The 16,083-nt window shown below is 54.3% G+C and overlaps 1 protein-coding gene across 16 annotated transcripts in view; it reads left to right on the top strand.

Annotated features, from left to right (window-relative positions):
- The window catches only part of LIMCH1 (LIM and calponin homology domains 1), a 302,543-nt gene that overhangs the window by 208,148 nt on the left and 78,312 nt on the right, over positions 1-16,083 (top strand). For all 16 annotated transcript variants that reach the window (XM_041742412.1, XM_041742409.1, XM_041742410.1 and 13 more), the window contains 3 exons: positions 2,847-2,877; positions 4,902-5,012; positions 11,477-11,672. In XM_041742412.1, the coding sequence (XP_041598346.1) occupies positions 2,847-2,877; positions 4,902-5,012; positions 11,477-11,672 (338 nt within the window). The remainder of the gene's footprint in view (positions 1-2,846; positions 2,878-4,901; positions 5,013-11,476; positions 11,673-16,083) is intronic.

Below are 16,083 nucleotides of genomic sequence, written 5' to 3'. Positions count from 1 at the left end.
TGCCATCTGCACCTTCTTCCCCTCCCCCGTTCCCATCATTGTTCATCTTTCCAGCTGCTTCTGGTCTCCACCTCTTCTTCCTCCCTGTGCTTCCCTTCCTTTCTTTATCTCGTCTTTCCATCTCTCTCCCCTTTTGCAACTTCTTCCTCTCATTCTCTTCCCTTTTCTGTTCTTCCTTTACTTGCACATTATTATTTTCTCTAAGCGGTGCTTTCCCGTCACCGTCTCCTCCGACTGTAGCATCTTTCATTCACTCAGTGGCTAACGGCCGAGCAGCTGCTATGCGTCCGATACTTTGCAGTCATCAGGCAACTGGAACGAACGAGAAAAAGCCAACACTCCTGGGTCCGTGCGATTTACACGCAGTGTCAGGAAATGAGAAATAAATGGGTAAAATCAGAGCGATCGCGGCAGGAGTGACAAGTGCTGAGAAGGAAGGAGATGACATGAGAGACTCGCCGTGGCGCGTCGCACGACCTTACGGTGTGGCCCGCCAGTGACAGCCGAGTAGGACTGGAGGAGGGAGCGAGCGGTGGGCGCCGTTGGGCACAGCCCGCAGGAGGCCGCCGAGCAGACGAGCGGGAGGCAGCGCGAGCGGCCTGGGGCTTCAGGGCAGGGGTCCAACCCGAGAGGTGGCACGAGGAGCCCGCAGAACCACCGTGGCGTGACGCGAAGCCGGAGCACCAGGGGGAAGAACTTGAATTTCGCCATCCGAGCATCTGGAAGGACATGCAGAATTCCACGTCAGAGTCACACCGTGAGCTCCTTTGTGGGCCGTGGAGAGTCACTTCCAATTGGGGTGGCAGGTGGAGCGTGGGATGAGCTCTGCTCCCCACTATTCCAGAAATGAGGCGCGTTTCACCTGGCGTGGCCCGGGGCAGCTGTCCCGCGTGGATTTTCTAGCCACGCAGGTTGAAGCAGGACCGGAGTTCCCCCACTTTGTCCTCCGAGGCCTGAGCAGAAGGTCGGCCAGACGCAGGACGGGCACTGGCACCACAGCCCACGAGCGCGCAGCAGGGCCTCGGGGTTCGGCCCGCGGAACAGACTGTGGGGCGTCCCTGACACTGGTTTCGAAAGAATGCTCTTCAGTTTGGCTTGTGTTGTAGGTAGTTTTTCTTACCTCATTGTTTTTTTGTTGTTGTTGTTTTGTTTTGTTTTGTTTTGGTTTTTTTTGAGAAGTTACTTGAGTAGACGGAAGAAAGAAAAAGAAAGGTGGGGGGGCAGGGTGGAGGCTGCAAATGGCTAGTGCGTGTGTGACCCTGTGAGCCGCACCTTGACGGATGCGGGCCTCCTGCAGGGCCTGCAGCGCCTGCTAGTCCAGGGAACTGAAGCAACTGCATGAAAATGAGGAAAGACTTCGGTTTGCTCCTGAATGCACCTCTTGAAAAATCTGGAAGCATTTTCACATAATCGGTTGATAGGTAGAAGCCATCCAACAAATATTTTGTGAGCTCCTGCTGTGTGCCAAACATGAGGTTTTTAATTTTTTATTTATTTTTATTTTTATTTTTTTACGAGTTTTTTTTAGAACCAGGTTTCAGTCTTTAGTCAATGAAGTTTTATTGTCAATGCAGAAAACATTTTATGTTCCCTGTTCTTAGTGTTCATTAAAATTTCAAATCTTACATAGGTTTTTTTTGTGTGTGTGTTTCCATCTGGGATTTTTTGTAAGTCAAAAAAAAAAATCTTGGGAAACCTCTAAGCAGATTATATATATATATTTTTTTTAATTAAAAGTGAGAAACTTGAAAGCTTTCTGTTAATCAAATCCAAATTAGACCAAGGTGTCCTTCAGTCCAAGTCCCTGCCGCTGGGTTCATCTGCTTAGTATATACTTACTAGTTGTTTTCTCTTCCCCAAAATCCCAATTGACTTAAAATCATACACCTGTTCATTCATACATCCTTTGGGTGGAATTTGCAGCAACGAAGTAACCGGTGTCTCAATACGCAACACAATTCCTGAGTGGTTTATAATTTATAGAATTACAATCCCTGCCCCCTGCTCCCCACCCCAGCTGAGGTTACTAAGGGAAAAGGACATGCTTGTTTTGGTTTTCCTAGCATTTATTCATTGACATGTTAAGAAAACTTCAAATTAGCTTTGTAGAAACTTTTATATTTCGCTGTATGAATATTACAAAAGTACCATCAACTAGCTTTTTTTTGTTTGTTTTTGGTTTATGACTTAAGAGTGAACATTCATATATTTACTTCTAAGGATGCACATGAGTGCGTTTGAACCTAGCACACGTATCTTCCTGCCCATGGCTAATTCCCAATGCTGATTTACATCTTTTTTTTTTTTTTGCTAATTTACATCTTTAGCGGACAAGAACAACCACCTGGGTGGCTTTGCCTCTTCTGCATGTATTTTCAGGTCTGCTTAATGAAGGGAGGTTGTAGACCTTTGTTAAAAGTACCAGTCGTACGAGGGTTTGGGAAGCCTAGCGGGGTTTCAGTTCGACAGTGGCCCGTGGTCAAGGCATAGATTTCACTTTAACAGTCGAGCTTCGAGGACACAAGCATCAAGCATCCCAGTTTTAGATGGAATCCTTCATTTTCCAGCTGTTACAACACATTCGTCTTTTCATGGTGCACTTTGCAAGTCGGATATCGTCCCGTCCTTCCGCACTTAGGACGGGCACTTCCGTGCCCACATTTAGGAAATAGTCATTTCCTAAATGACTTTCCTCCAGTACCTGAAACCGCTAAGCACGGGCGTTAGAAAAAATAACGTATTCTACTGATTTCATCCTATTTGCTGGCTTCAGGTACATCTTAGAGGTGTTTAAGGGAAGCAACTGCCGTTCTGACCAGATTTTTCTTTTTCTTTTTCTTAATCAGGAGCCTCGATTACAGTAGGAAACTGAAAAATGTAAGTGTTTTCAGTTCACTTTCAAAACGTTTTTCCTTCTAACTTTGATGATGGCTCGGGTGTAAAATGTGCTTCTAGGTTGGGTGACTCTCATACGCCTGCTAGACGGTGTCCATAGCAAACAAGTTTAGGTGTCCCTGACGCGCAAGAGCCAATTGCTGCGACAGAAACACAAATTATCGATGGGGGGGGGGGGGGGGGAGTCTGTGTAATCACTAAGGGCTCGCCCTAGAAGTCAATGAACGAAAGCTTGCACCGTTTTTAATTCCATTTCTTGAGCACAGGATGACCTGTCTCAGCCCCACTATCCGTTCCTTTCTGCCAGTAGGCACAGATGGGAGATGATGAAATGAGGCAGTTGGGCACATATTTTTAGGGAAAAGATCCACATGATATAAATCGTGCTGCCTGTCATGGACCTGCCCTTTTTCTATGTTTCTTATTAATCTTTTGCATTTTTATTGGTATTCCCCCAAATCAACTTTTTGGAGCTGGATCTCGTCTTCAAAGAGCAAGTATGTGAGTGCTCTTTTAAGTTTCAATTGAGAAATGTAAAATATGACCTTCTGTATATAAATCCAAAACCGGCTGCAACCAAGCCCTCCTTTTTTTAATTTCCAGGATGCTATTACTTTCGCTCGGCATTTTCATTCCCGTCTTCCTTTTTTGTCCTCTATAAAACTAGGGATAAACGCCATTTTTCATCATGCATTTTTTAAACAAATCAGAAAACCCGTAATCTAAAACACAACACAGTCCTATCTTTCTCCTATTACACCTTCCAAAATAGCCTCGTACCCTTAGCCCACGTTACTTATTTTATGGTCCTAGTTAACATCCTGACTTGGAACTGTCTGCTCTCTGGGAATTTATTTGTAAGCAATCAGTATTAAAAAAAAAAAAAAAAAAAAAAAGACTTTCTGGAAGTTTTGAAGGGGTCCTGAAGTGCAGATTTCCCACAGAGGTAGAAAACCGAATCCCATCGTAGCGTTGATACACATTAACCGTATTTTGGGCCTGTTGCCATCTGGAGCCGTGTTCACAGATCTTGCCTGGCCTAGCAAGGGGAGGGAGGTGGAGGAAGTACTTCTCGCCCGATAGAAGCAATAAGACCAAATGTGAAAATAAATTAATAGCTTTTCCGTGAGCTTCAGATCCAAATAATTCCGTTTTAAGGTGCTCATCTTCGGCCTTCTGGGCTTTATGGAAAAACCAAGGTCAAGAACCTTTGCTTTTGTGGACAGTTTCTATGGAAAGACAGAAAGGATGAGCTTAGGGCCGTAGCTTCAGGCTGCCGAATATGCACGGGCACGAAGTAACCCCTTGTATGAGCATCCAAGGTCATTCAATTGGCAGTGATTTTTGTCCAGGCTAAAAATGTCCCATCTCGGATTAATGGGACTCTAACTCTACCCCCACACCAGGCACCCGAAGAGCATATGCTTCATCACATTGCGTTCTTGTGATTAGTTAGATGTGTGGTGTTGCTCTTGTGCTGGGAAACACCGACTAACCCGTATCTCTGCTGAGAGTTGGCCGCGGGCCTTAGCGGGGCCTCGTGCCCACAGGTAGGACTCGCCAGGCTGTAAAAGCACCTGTCCCTTGAAAGGAATTGACCTGTGTCATGCTCACCAGGGTAAAGACCCCAGAGTCTCCGACCACTTGACGACTTTCACTTTCTGATTTTGAGACCTTTATGACATAAAAATGATTTGGGGGCATTTACTTTTCCTTCTGGCTGCCTCAGAGACCATTCTCCCCCAACCAACCGTTCCCTAAGGCTGGAGCTCTGTTTTAACTATTTTAACTACCGAATCGTGTTTGTGTTGACTGATAGAGCATTGGGTTCCTATTAACATGATTTTCCATTTAATGGATCCCTCATGGGTGGTGGGCGCCGTAAATCAGCGTTGCACATTCCCTCCTTCCTGCTCTCCCGTTGGCGGAGCATCATTGGTTCCTTGGTTTGAAAGTGATTCTTGAGGGAAAACTCCCCCGCTCTCGTGCCCGGTTTTGTTTCGCAGGTATTAGTTACCATTTACTGGCTGGGAAAAGCAGCAAATAGCTCCGCGTCCTACAGCGGAACGACGCTGAACCTGAAGGAGTTCGAAGGCTTGCTGGCTCAGATGAGAAAGGTAACTGGACTTTTCTTCTTTATCCCAAGAGGCTGGCACACAATGGCAAGCGGCACACGGGTTAAGGTCCCTGCGGTTCAGCGCGGTGAGCTTGCCCTGCCCCCGGGAAGACGCGGGCTCCCCCCAGTGAGGCCTGCGCCCCGTGTGCCCCGTGCGCCCCGTGCACCCCGTGCACCCCGTGCCTGCCTGAGCCTGCAGAGCCTTCAGGGAACGGCAGGTCTCAGTTGTCCCCAGCTTGCACCCCCGAAGACCACGTCCAGCCCGACGGCACGTGGCCTGTGTGCCGGAGAGCGCAGCCCCTGCTTCCGTGCGGGGGAGTGGCCTGAACTGAACAATACGGTATTGTTCAGAGACAAGGCTTGCTCTGCCTTTGTCCTAAAGGTCACTTTGCTTCCCCGTCAGGGCCTTGGTGTGGGCGAGGTCACTTTCCTGCCTGGCCCACCCTGGCCAAGCGCCACCAAACCAGGGGCAGCTACCCCCAACGTGTGTGTTTTACGACCCTTGTACTTGGGTGACCAGGAAATGTGGGAAACCTTTTTTTTTCTTTTTTGATAAAATAAACGTTTATTTGACGATGGGGAGGCTGAGCTAAGGTAGGAGCGTGTCAGGGAAGCCGTGGTCCGAGGCCCGAGGCTGTGGTTCCGCCTGGGGACCCCACCGCCCAGCCCGGGAGTGGAGGGGGCGCACGGTTGCGGTCGCATCGGCGGGTTTGGATGAGGTCCCTGCGGTTGCACGGAGGTAAGGCCGTGCCCTCCTGCACCCGTCTAGCGCACACACAAAAGGCACTAATGAGACCCCCCCTTGAGGGACCGTCCACGCTTTCCAAACTTTCTTTTCATACTGAAACACAAGAACGTGCTCCAGCTTTCTAACGATTTATCCTCCTTTCCTTAAATTGAAGATAATAGTCCTGACAATTCTTCCCATTTGGCCCGAGCCGGTCTGGCTCATGTATCTTATAAATGGACAAAGCTTCCATATTGGTCGTTACACATATAGACAAAGACCTTTTAGCTAAATGCCTTTAAAAATAAACTGAACAAAATTAATAAAATAAAGTAAAATTAAAAAAATAAAATAATAAAATAAAATAAAATAACTGAACACACCCAGTGACGCCTTGTTTCTTACTTTTTACTCTTGTGCGTCCTTTACTGTTTCCTGCAAGTCTGTGTTAGAGAAAGGACACAGGTAAGGTCCCGTCTGCTTTGTGAAACTCGAATGCATGTTTTTTTTAATATTCTTTTTTTTTAATATTTTATTTATTTATTCATGAGAATACACAGGAGAGAGAGAGAGAGAGAGAGGCAGAGACACAGGCAGAGGGAGAAGCAGGCTCCACGCAGGGAGCCCAATGTGGGACTCGATCCCGGGCCTCCAGGATCATGCCCTGGGCTGAAGGCGGCGCTAAACCACTGAGCCACCCGGTCTGCCCTTTTTTTAATATTCAATTCAGATTTGAATAATGACACACGGGCCATCTCTCTTTTTTCTAAAGATTTTATTTATTTATTTGAGAGAGAGAGGGCAAGTGAAGGGAAAAGCAGACTCTGCGCCGAGTGGGAAGCCTGACGTGGGGCTCCATCATGACCTGAGCCGAAAGCAAGAGTCGGAGGCTCAACCGACTGAGCCGCCTGTGGGTCATCTGGGTACGACTGCGTAAAAGCCCCTGCCTCACAGTCCCTTTCTTTGCTTGGAATCTGATTTGTTCTTGTGTCTCCACGAACCCAGCTTGTCTACACTCTGCGCAGCTATGATTTCTTCAACTCCCTTCTGTCGACCCTTGTTACACCAGCTGCCTTGAGACGACCTTTCGTGGCCAACGGCCGTTCCCCTTTCTTAGTGAACGTAGCACGACATCACAGGCCACGAGGGAGGCCTCGGTGTCACTGGACACAGCACGGCTTTGCTGGCACGGCCCCCACGGAGCCCCCGAACCTCTGAACACAGCAAAGCGTATTGACCTGAGCTTCACGGATAGATACCAACACCTGCAGAAGCTAGCTTACCTGGAGTAGATCCTATTTCATTTTATTGCTTAAAATTGGGTTTTGTGGGAAATGCAGAAAAGCCTAAATGTGGTTTAAATATGATAGAATCGGGAGCCCGGGTGGCTCAGCCATTGAGCGCCGCCTTCGGCCCAGGGCGTGACCCCGGGGTCCCGGGATTGAGTCCCTGCACGGAGCCTGCTTCTCCCTCTGCCTGTGTCTCTGCCTCTCTCAATCTGGTCTCTTATGAATAAATAAATAAAATATTTAAAAATAAATACGATAGAATCTTATTTCGAACTCACAGAAAAGAGGTCTGAACGTGAGCAGTGGGCAGGTGATCATCAGGGACCCAGGGCCCTCAGGTCCTTTGCTCCGACATCCTCGGTCCCCGGGCTCCTGCCTTCTGATCCGACCCAGCTGTCCCGGAGTAGCCCCCGCATCCTCACCCGAGTTGGGAGGGGAGGGGGCTGAGGGGGAGGAGGACCCGTGCCTGCCACCCGACGGCATGTCTGCTAAGTCGTGCGTGCCTCCCCCGCTCGCTCCTGTAGATGTGAGCGTGCTCACACGTCCGTACCTACCTGCCGGGGGGACCCGGGAAAGGTAGACTGTGTTTCAGTCAAGAACCGGGTGTTTTCACTGGAGAAGGAACGGGGAGCGGATACCGAGGCGACAGCGACCACAGCTTCTGCACAGACACAGGCTGACACACACCTGGAACCACGACGTCTTCTTTCACGAAGGACACTAGAGATTTTTTTATATTCGTTTTTCAAGTGGGAGAAATGTTCCCGAAAAGTACCTATCGGCAAGGTAACGGGGGCAGAGCCCTGAGCGTAAGCGCCGACCAGTCGCCGCTGCCCTGTAGCAACAACGCGTCTCTGAAAGCGTGGTGACCGCGGCCTTTCAGTGAGCCCGGATCTGTCACCGGGGGTCTCCAAGCGGAGGGGACATGAGGGGGCGGAGGGGCATCACCATGACAGCGTTGGGGTTGAAGCAAGACCTCGGGACCTACGGTGGCCTCAGAATCGCGCAGGCAGGGCTGGGCGTGAGCAGTCGGGTTCTTCCCTTTGTCCCTCACCTCCTCCTGCCTGTCCTGACACGTCCCACATCAGGGATCGGGGCCAGCAGCGCCCCCAGGACCACCGGCCTCTGGCCCCTCCCCAGACAGCGGGGAGTCTTCCTGGGAGGCCCAGCTGCTCGAGCCCCAGGGCTGTGGGCCCGGCGAGGGTCCTATTCCCGAGCCAGGCTCTGTGGCCACTGCCCCTGGCCGATGCACTGGCGTTCCGGGGACACGGACGGGGCGGCCGGCCTCAACCTCGCTCCCCTTCACCTGCCTGGTCTGCGCGTGTCGCTCGCCCCCCACCTTGTGTTCGCGTGTGCGTCTCTCTGTCTTCCTGCCGGAGCGCAAGCCAGCGGGGACAGGTATGTATGGACTCCGTGGAGAGCCGCGCTTGGGCTCCTGGAGGATGCCGGGAAGCATCCAAGGGGTGAACAGCCCCCAGCCGGCGCGTCGTAGGTGCAGGTGGGTCATCGAGCTGGAGAAGCAGAGCCTCAACCGCCCCAGAGTGCGGCTCGGCCACTTTATAAGTCACAGAGGAAGCGGACAACGCTGAGTGGGAACACGGAGGCATCTGGGCTTCCTCAGACGCCGCCAGCCGCCCGGCAGCCTTAGTGGCTCTCGTTTCCACTGAGGAGGACGGGGCAAGGACGGAGAGTGAGAGCGTCCGGAAACACCGCAGAGGCCTCGGCCCCCACGCAGGCGTCGCGCCCATTGCTGGAGCAGCGGGTACGGCGGGCGGCTTGGCGTCCAGTCTCCGCCACTGAAGTGCTCCCCGTAGAAGTGGAAATGCTCCTGGGGTCCTGGCTGGAAACACGGATGCCTCGACACGGGCCCCGGAAGGACAGTGCAGGCCGTCTGGCTTTGTGTTGGGCTTTCAGCTTTCGCTGTCCCCAGCAGCTTAACCTCGGACGACCTGATGGAAAATCCGGGAACTCGCTCCCGCAGCTGAGGCCACGTCTTTATTTCTGGCTGAAGTACCAGCTTCTTGCTTCACCCTGAGGGTGCAAGGGACCAGGTTGGCCAAGGGTGACCACGCACGGGTGGCCCGTTTTTCACTTTTCCAACCGGCTGTGCCTTTCAGCGTCCGGCTCTTGCTGGTATCACTGGCCCATTCAACAGGTGGGGAAGCTGAGATCGGGGGAGCAGCTTGCCCCAGGCGCCCCACGACCAGGCGCAGAGCCGGGATTCAAGCCCCGCACCCGAGCCTCGCGCCCCACTCTCCACGCCCCTAGACGGCCTCTGTTTTGCTGTGTCCATGGCTCGGGGCCGGGGCCCCAGCAGCCCTTAGCAGGGGGCATCGCCCACAGAGGGAGGAGCGGCGCCCGTGGGGAAGGGGCCGCGCCGTCCGTGACACATGACCCCCCCCCCCCCCCGGGCGCGGCAGCCAGAGCTGGGGCCGGGCGTGGGGATCCCAGGTTTGCTGCTTCCCGTGTGACCTCACGGGTCTCGTGGCCTCTCTGGTGTCACTGTTCTCTTCGGTGGAACGAGGACAACGCTGCCCGCGTCGCCGAGGGGCCGCGAGGGTCAAGCGCAGCTCAGAAAGCGCCAGGCTCTGGCCGTTTGGCCCGTCCTCAGGGACACCTGGCCCCGGGTCAGCACCTACGTTTCCAGAGGAATCGAGTACAAGACTGGATCCGGGTCAGACGAGCGCTCTCGGCGCCGCTGCGGGCTCCCCCGGGGCAGCCGCTCGCCTGCTGTGGGCACGGCCCGGCCACTTGCCACCTGCGAGGCAGCGGCTTCGGCCCGCCACGGGGTGGAGGGCACGGCCACTCATGCTCACACTTGCCCTCGCGCTCACACTCATGCTCACACTCACGCTCACCCTCATGCTCACCCTCACCCTCACCCTCATGCTCACACCCACCCTCACACTCATGCTCACCCTCATGCTCACCCTCATGCTCACACCCACCCTCACTCTCATGCTCACCCTCACTTTCACACTCACTCTCATGCTCATCCTCACACTCACACTTATGCTCACTCTCATGCTCACCCTTATGTTCACGCTCACCCTCACCCTCACTTTCACACTCACCCTCACCCTCATGCTCACCCTCATGCTCCCGCTCACCCTTGTGCTCACGCTCACGCTCACGCCCACCCTCACCCTCGCACTCATGCTCATGCTCGCCTAGGCCACATGACACCCTATTTTCCTGGGGCTGAGCCGGCCGTGTGGGTGGAGGCTGAGGCTATTCTCTCCATCCTGCCCTCCCTTCTCCCCCTCCCTTCTTTTCTGGGGGGAGGGGGGATTTTTTTTTTACATTATTTAATTTAAATTCAACTTGCCAGCACGCGGCGTAGCACCCAGTGCCCGTCTGCAGGCCGAGCCCTGGACGCCTGTGGGCGCAGCCACCATCCCGTCCAGAGGCTCCTGCTGCCGAGTGTGGTGGGGGTGCCGGGCTGCTGGCGGGGATGCCGCCCACCGAGGCATTGGCTCCAGGGCAGACCCGCCGGCATAGACACTTTCCAGAACTGCGTGGGGCAGGTGCAGGCAGTAGCGCCCCGGGGCGGCCACGGGGTGGGCTCCGTCGCTGCGGGTGAGGGCAGGCCCCTGCCAGCGTCGGCGCTGTCCAGGTTTTAGGCGCGGCTGGAGGGGATGAAACTGAGGTTTACCTTCGGCAACCGCGGAGTTGCATTTGTCGCCATCAGCCCGGACTGATGTAACCAAGGCGAAGACAGCAGCAGGGACAAGGCTTTCATTATGGTGCAAGGCCGCAGTTGACTCTGGTGACCTTTGTCCCCGGGGCCTGGCGTCGGGTGTGCCACGGGCACTGGCTGGCCTCCGTCTGTGGGGCGCGAATTGTTGGCGGCCGTCCCGGCCCCCAGTGCCCCGCCGGCCGCCTGGATTCTTCGGAGGCACCACGAAAAGAAAAGCAGTTTGCATATTTTTCATTGCTGCTTTTTTTTTTCCTTCCTAACTTTCCACCTCAGAAAGACAGGTCCCTCTCAGAGCCGGCAGCTCCCCCGGGGCGGCAGGATGGACGCGCGCTGCTCGGGGACACACGCAAGTGCTGCGCGGGGCCAGGGGCGGGGTGGGGGGGCTGATGGGTGCCCCAGGGCCCGGCAAGGTCACGGCGTGCGGTTCCCCGGCGGCTCTGCTCTGTCGCTGTCCTCCTGTGAATCCAAACATCATGATTTTTTTTATTCTTCTTTCCTTCGACCTTTAAAGACAAACCATGGTGGCACGTGCGTCACTCAGGTCTTTCTGTTTGTTATTTGAATTGTGTGCGGTTTCCGATCGGGAAGGTGTGGCCGGGGTCCGGGAACGAGATGCCGGCCTGGCGGCGGCCCTCCATGACTTTTCCACCCGATGCCACGCGCGGGGCCCTCGCTGCGGCGCCCGAGCCGGGTTCCCTCTCCGTCCGTGGCCGGGGAGCCTGAAGTCCTTCCGTTTTGTTTTTGGACAGGAGACTGATGACATCGAGAGCCCTAAGCGCAGTATCCGGGACAGCGGCTACATAGACTGCTGGGACTCTGAGCGCAGCGACTCACTGTCCCCGCCTCGCCACGGCCGAGATGATTCCTTCGACAGCCTGGACTCCTTCGGGTCCCGATCGCGGCAGACGCCCTCGCCGGATGTCGTCCTCCGGGGAAGCAGCGACGGTAGGTGGCGGCCGTGGGCCCCTGCACCCTCGCGGTCGCGCGTGCACAGGGGCGGCCGTGGCACCGTGGGCACCTTGCTGGGACCAGTAACTCCGAACTGGGAGGAGAAAAGTGCTTGAATGTTGTTTTCCGGGGCCCCCCCAGTTGGGGTCGGCTCCATGAGCAAGGGGAAAGCAGGTCGCTTCCCTCCCCGCCGGTTCAGGGACCCAGGCACTGTGCAGCCGTGAGCTCGGACCGTGTGCCCAAGCTTTTATGCTCTGGGTGCAAGGAAGGGAAGCGTGTCGTCACCGCAGTGTAGACGTGAAGACGAACCCACTCCCAGACTGGAGCCGTGCCACATGCTCAGGGACGGGCTGAAGCCCAGGAGGCTTTAACGGGGGCTTCGGGCAACCTGCTTGGAGCCCCTGGCGCCTGCGCGCTGGCTGTGGCCCTCACGGTACACGGCCCAGCCTGCCGGGCTGCTCCGAGTCCGGCTTCGAGTTAAACCCCGTGGATTTCGTATCACCTGCAAGGAATGGCCTCTTCTCTAGGAATCTGGGGTCGTGCAACCTGATGTGCATCTGACGCGTCACCTTCCGGAAGCTGTTGCCGTCACTTACCGCGCACCTCTGCACCTCCGTACTTTCAGGGCGGAGGGTGGCTCGCTCCTGTCCCCATGAACCTGCAGAAGGGGGCTAAGGCTGGCGCGGTGTTTTTTTTTTTTTAATCTGTTTCTACTTTTTCTATGCATTGCTTGATGTTGACATTTCTAGAGACTTAAGGGCTCCTCTCGGGGATGAGAATTGCCCCTTAGGGCTGAAAGATCCCTTTCCGCCGTAAAAGCCTAAGATACTTGGAGGTTTCTCGCGCCCGGGTCCTCAATGGGTGACCTGGCACCTGGCATGCGGGGCAGCACAGGTTTCCAGCCATGTGGCTTCTTGCTCAGCCCTCCTGGGGCCGCGGGACGTTGTGCATCTGCGTTTTATGGATGAACCCGACAGAGGGTCAGGAACTGTGAGCCCGAAACTTAGACCCTTAAAGGGATGGTGCCCACACTTCTATTTACCCAATAGATCTTTGGGATTCTAGAACGACTGGGCTGATGCTTTCGTTTTTCAGCTTTGCAACAAATGGAGCAGCCTCGGGGCCGCGTAGTATGTGACCCCGAAAGAATTCTATGGCGCATTGTGAGCGGCCTGGAAAACATCCCTAAAATGTGGAGTGCGTGTGCAGTGCCGCCCACGGACTAGAAGCTGCAGCGCCAGCCCGTGACCGGCCGCCCGGCCCACCCGATTACCGAGCACGTCTGCACCGAACTATGTCGTGTTACCGACTGTTTTTTTTTTTTTAGAGACCTACCATTTTCTTCACCTTGGAGCTTCACAAGTGGTGACGGATCCTTCATTCTGTCAACCTCGGGGGGGGGGGTTCAGAGTTTGTGACGAGCCCCATCCTGAAGGCATCCGAGGTGGTAATCGCTGATATCCCGCTAACGTGCGCTGAGGCACAATGTAGTTTGCAACAGTTAGGATGGATGCGCTCAAGTCCTTTGATTTATTTTCTTTATAAGGATTTTATCCATTTATTCATGGGAGACACAGAGAGAGAGGCAGAGACACAGGCAGAGGGAGAGGCAGCCTCCATGCAGGACCCCTATGCAGGACTCGATCCCAGGACCTCGGGGTCATGCCCTGACCTGAGGGCACAGGCTAAACCGCCGAGCCACCCAGGGATCCCCTGCTCAAGTCCTTTTATAAATATTTTTTCTGCATAAAGAATAATATGAAACTGAGCCTCACAAAACACCGTTTGGGAAAGAGGACCCTACACACCGATCTCGCCAAGCAGCCACATATCTGCAGGCTTATGTTCTTGCAAACTGATCGAGACCTAATGAGGTTTAAAAACACACTTAAAAAAAAGCACTTTTTTAAAAAATCTGCCTTTAAAAATAGCATGATTTTATTCAAATACATGTTGTAGTTTATCAGCGTTTACGGTATTTTTTTTAATGATGTCGATCAAGAAGACTGCTAATCCTAAAACCCACTTTTAAATCTAGAAGAACATTTTTTTTTAAGTCTTGAAAATTCATTTCCTAAGGACTCATAATCAGGGAAAATCCTAGCATAAATTTCTCGGGTTCCATGTTGGGTCCGTATTTCCATACCCTTGAGGCCCGCTGACCTATTCAGGGAGGACGGGCAAGAGCCACGCTCGTGAGGGTCGTGCAGGAGGCCTGCTGGCTCCCGGCGCCCGTGAAGCCAGCCCGTCCTGCTGCCTCGGTGCCGGTTCCTCCTCCCGAGGCCACTCGATGGACCTCACGGAAGAGGAAATACAAAGCCTTCCACTCGATTGCCTTTAAAGTTAAGAATAAAAAATAAATAAATAAATAAATAAAGTTAAGAACATAGTTTATAAATATGATGTGTTTTGTTAAATGAACAGTGTTTTATAAAAGGGTGAGTTGAGGAAGAGAAATAAGGAACGAGAGAAATTTAAGTGTAAAAGGAAGATGAGAAAGCTGGGGATGCCTGGGTGGCTCCGCCATTGAGCGTCTGCCTTCGGCCCAGGGCGTGACCCCAGGGTCCCGGGATTGAGTCCTGCATCGGGCTCCCTACATGGAGCCTGCTTCTCCCTCTGCCTGTGTCTCTGCCTCTCTCTGTGTCTCATGAATGATAAATAAAATCTTTTAAAAAAAAAGAAAAAAGAAAGCCAAGGGTTGGGGTGCATATGGTCAAAATACAGGAAAAAAGAAAGCCCCCTGGTTAGCAGAAAGGAGAGAAACGTAGCCCCCTGGAGAGGCAGGCTCGGACTCGGACAAAGCGGCATCTCCCCCATCGTGTGCTGCGCTGTTGTTGCCTGACGTCAGCATCAAGATCGAGGCCACCCCAGTGTGTGTGTTCGGGGTGAAGTCAAGCTCTTTTGAAGTCCTGCCTTTGATGAGGATCCCGCCCGACTCACGGAGGGGAGGCCGCAGCAGCCACTCTCTGGGTGCTCGTGCTGTCTCCTGGGCCCCCGCCACCTGTTACCGTCTGCAGGCTTCCAGGAGGCCCCTGAGGTCTGTGTGCAGCAATGCAGGGGACAGACTGGAATTACGGCCCGGCCTCTGAGTCCGGAAAGCTGCCCTGTGTTCAGCTGGGTCCCTCCCTGGGCCTCGGAGCATCGGCACATGAGCTCCTCTTCAACTGTTTGACAAAGACTTTTACCAAAAAGCGTGGGAGAGAAAAGGTGATCGCGCACGTGCTAAGCTACTGCCCTGAGACTGGCACTAGGGTTCGTCAGGACAGGATGTCCTCAGCTACTGCACCCAAGGAAGCCTCGCGGATTATAGGATTTCAGCAGTTTGAGACGCCGCCGATTCCTGGGCCGGCCTAGCTGATCCCAGAATCGTTTCCCTTCGTTCGTTCGGGAAAGGGTAGCGCTTCTCTAGTCGGGGCGCCGCACGCACACGGGGAGGACCCTTCTCTGCGAGGAGTGAACCCAGGGGAAGGAGGAGCTTCGGTCCAGGGTCTGGAGAAGAGAAAGCGGGGGCCCAGCTGCTGAGTCCCGGCCCCGGCCGCAGAGGGGGTTCTTTGGGTGTCTCCGAGCCTCCACGTCCGCCCGGGTCTGCGAAACAGGGATCGTATCAGATCAGGATTCAGATCCGAGCACCCGGCAAGGTCAGAAAACGTCAGGGTCTGTTCATGAGGCCTCTCGGGGGGGGGGGGGGCAAGGGGGGCGGGGGGCCTGTGACCACATCCCCAGGCAGGCGGACACACTGACGACGGCCTCGGGGTGGGAGAGTGCGGAGCGACGCGTCAGAAGCCAGCGAGGACTGACACGGACGACTTGGGAAGGGAGGCGAAGCCATGAGGGATTCGCACCCAGGCGCTCTGTCAGCAACAAGGAATGACTCGTTTACGGCCTGTGCTTCTGACTTTTAAGGCCTTTTAGAAGCTGTCGAGTCATTTAATCTGCAGGCGCATCATTTCGTTCCTGTTGTTACCGCCAAGGACCGGCAGGTGTGTTGGAGCCGGCCTGGGAGCCCGCAGTGAACGCCAGGACCACCCAGGACGGCGAAAGAGAGCGGCCCGCGCTCGCCGAGGGCTCACCTTGCGGCCGCTCACACGGACCCGGTCCTCCCAGAAGCCCCGCCAACCAGGTGGCATCCTTACCCTCCCTTTGCAGATTGGGGAAACTGAGGCATGACCTAATGACTGCAAAGCTAGTGAGTGGCCGAGCTCAAAGCGAGGTGGATCAGTCCTAAGGCCCTGTCCGCTGTCCTCTCTGCCTCGGCCGCCCCTTCTCTTGACTCCGTCGTGGGTCTCCTCCCAAGTGTACAAGAGTCCCCTCTTCCTGATGCTCGCCGTGCTGAAGGGTTTCCGCCTGAGCCCCCCTCACTGGGCACCACTGAATTCCTTTGCGTCGCCCACAGCGCTAAGCCAGAACC

The sequence above is a fragment of the Vulpes lagopus genome, unplaced genomic scaffold (genome assembly GCF_018345385.1).
Source record: "Vulpes lagopus strain Blue_001 unplaced genomic scaffold, ASM1834538v1 ctg48, whole genome shotgun sequence".
Taxonomy (NCBI): Eukaryota; Metazoa; Chordata; class Mammalia; order Carnivora; family Canidae; genus Vulpes; species Vulpes lagopus.
This window is presented reverse-complemented; position numbering and strand designations above follow the sequence as displayed.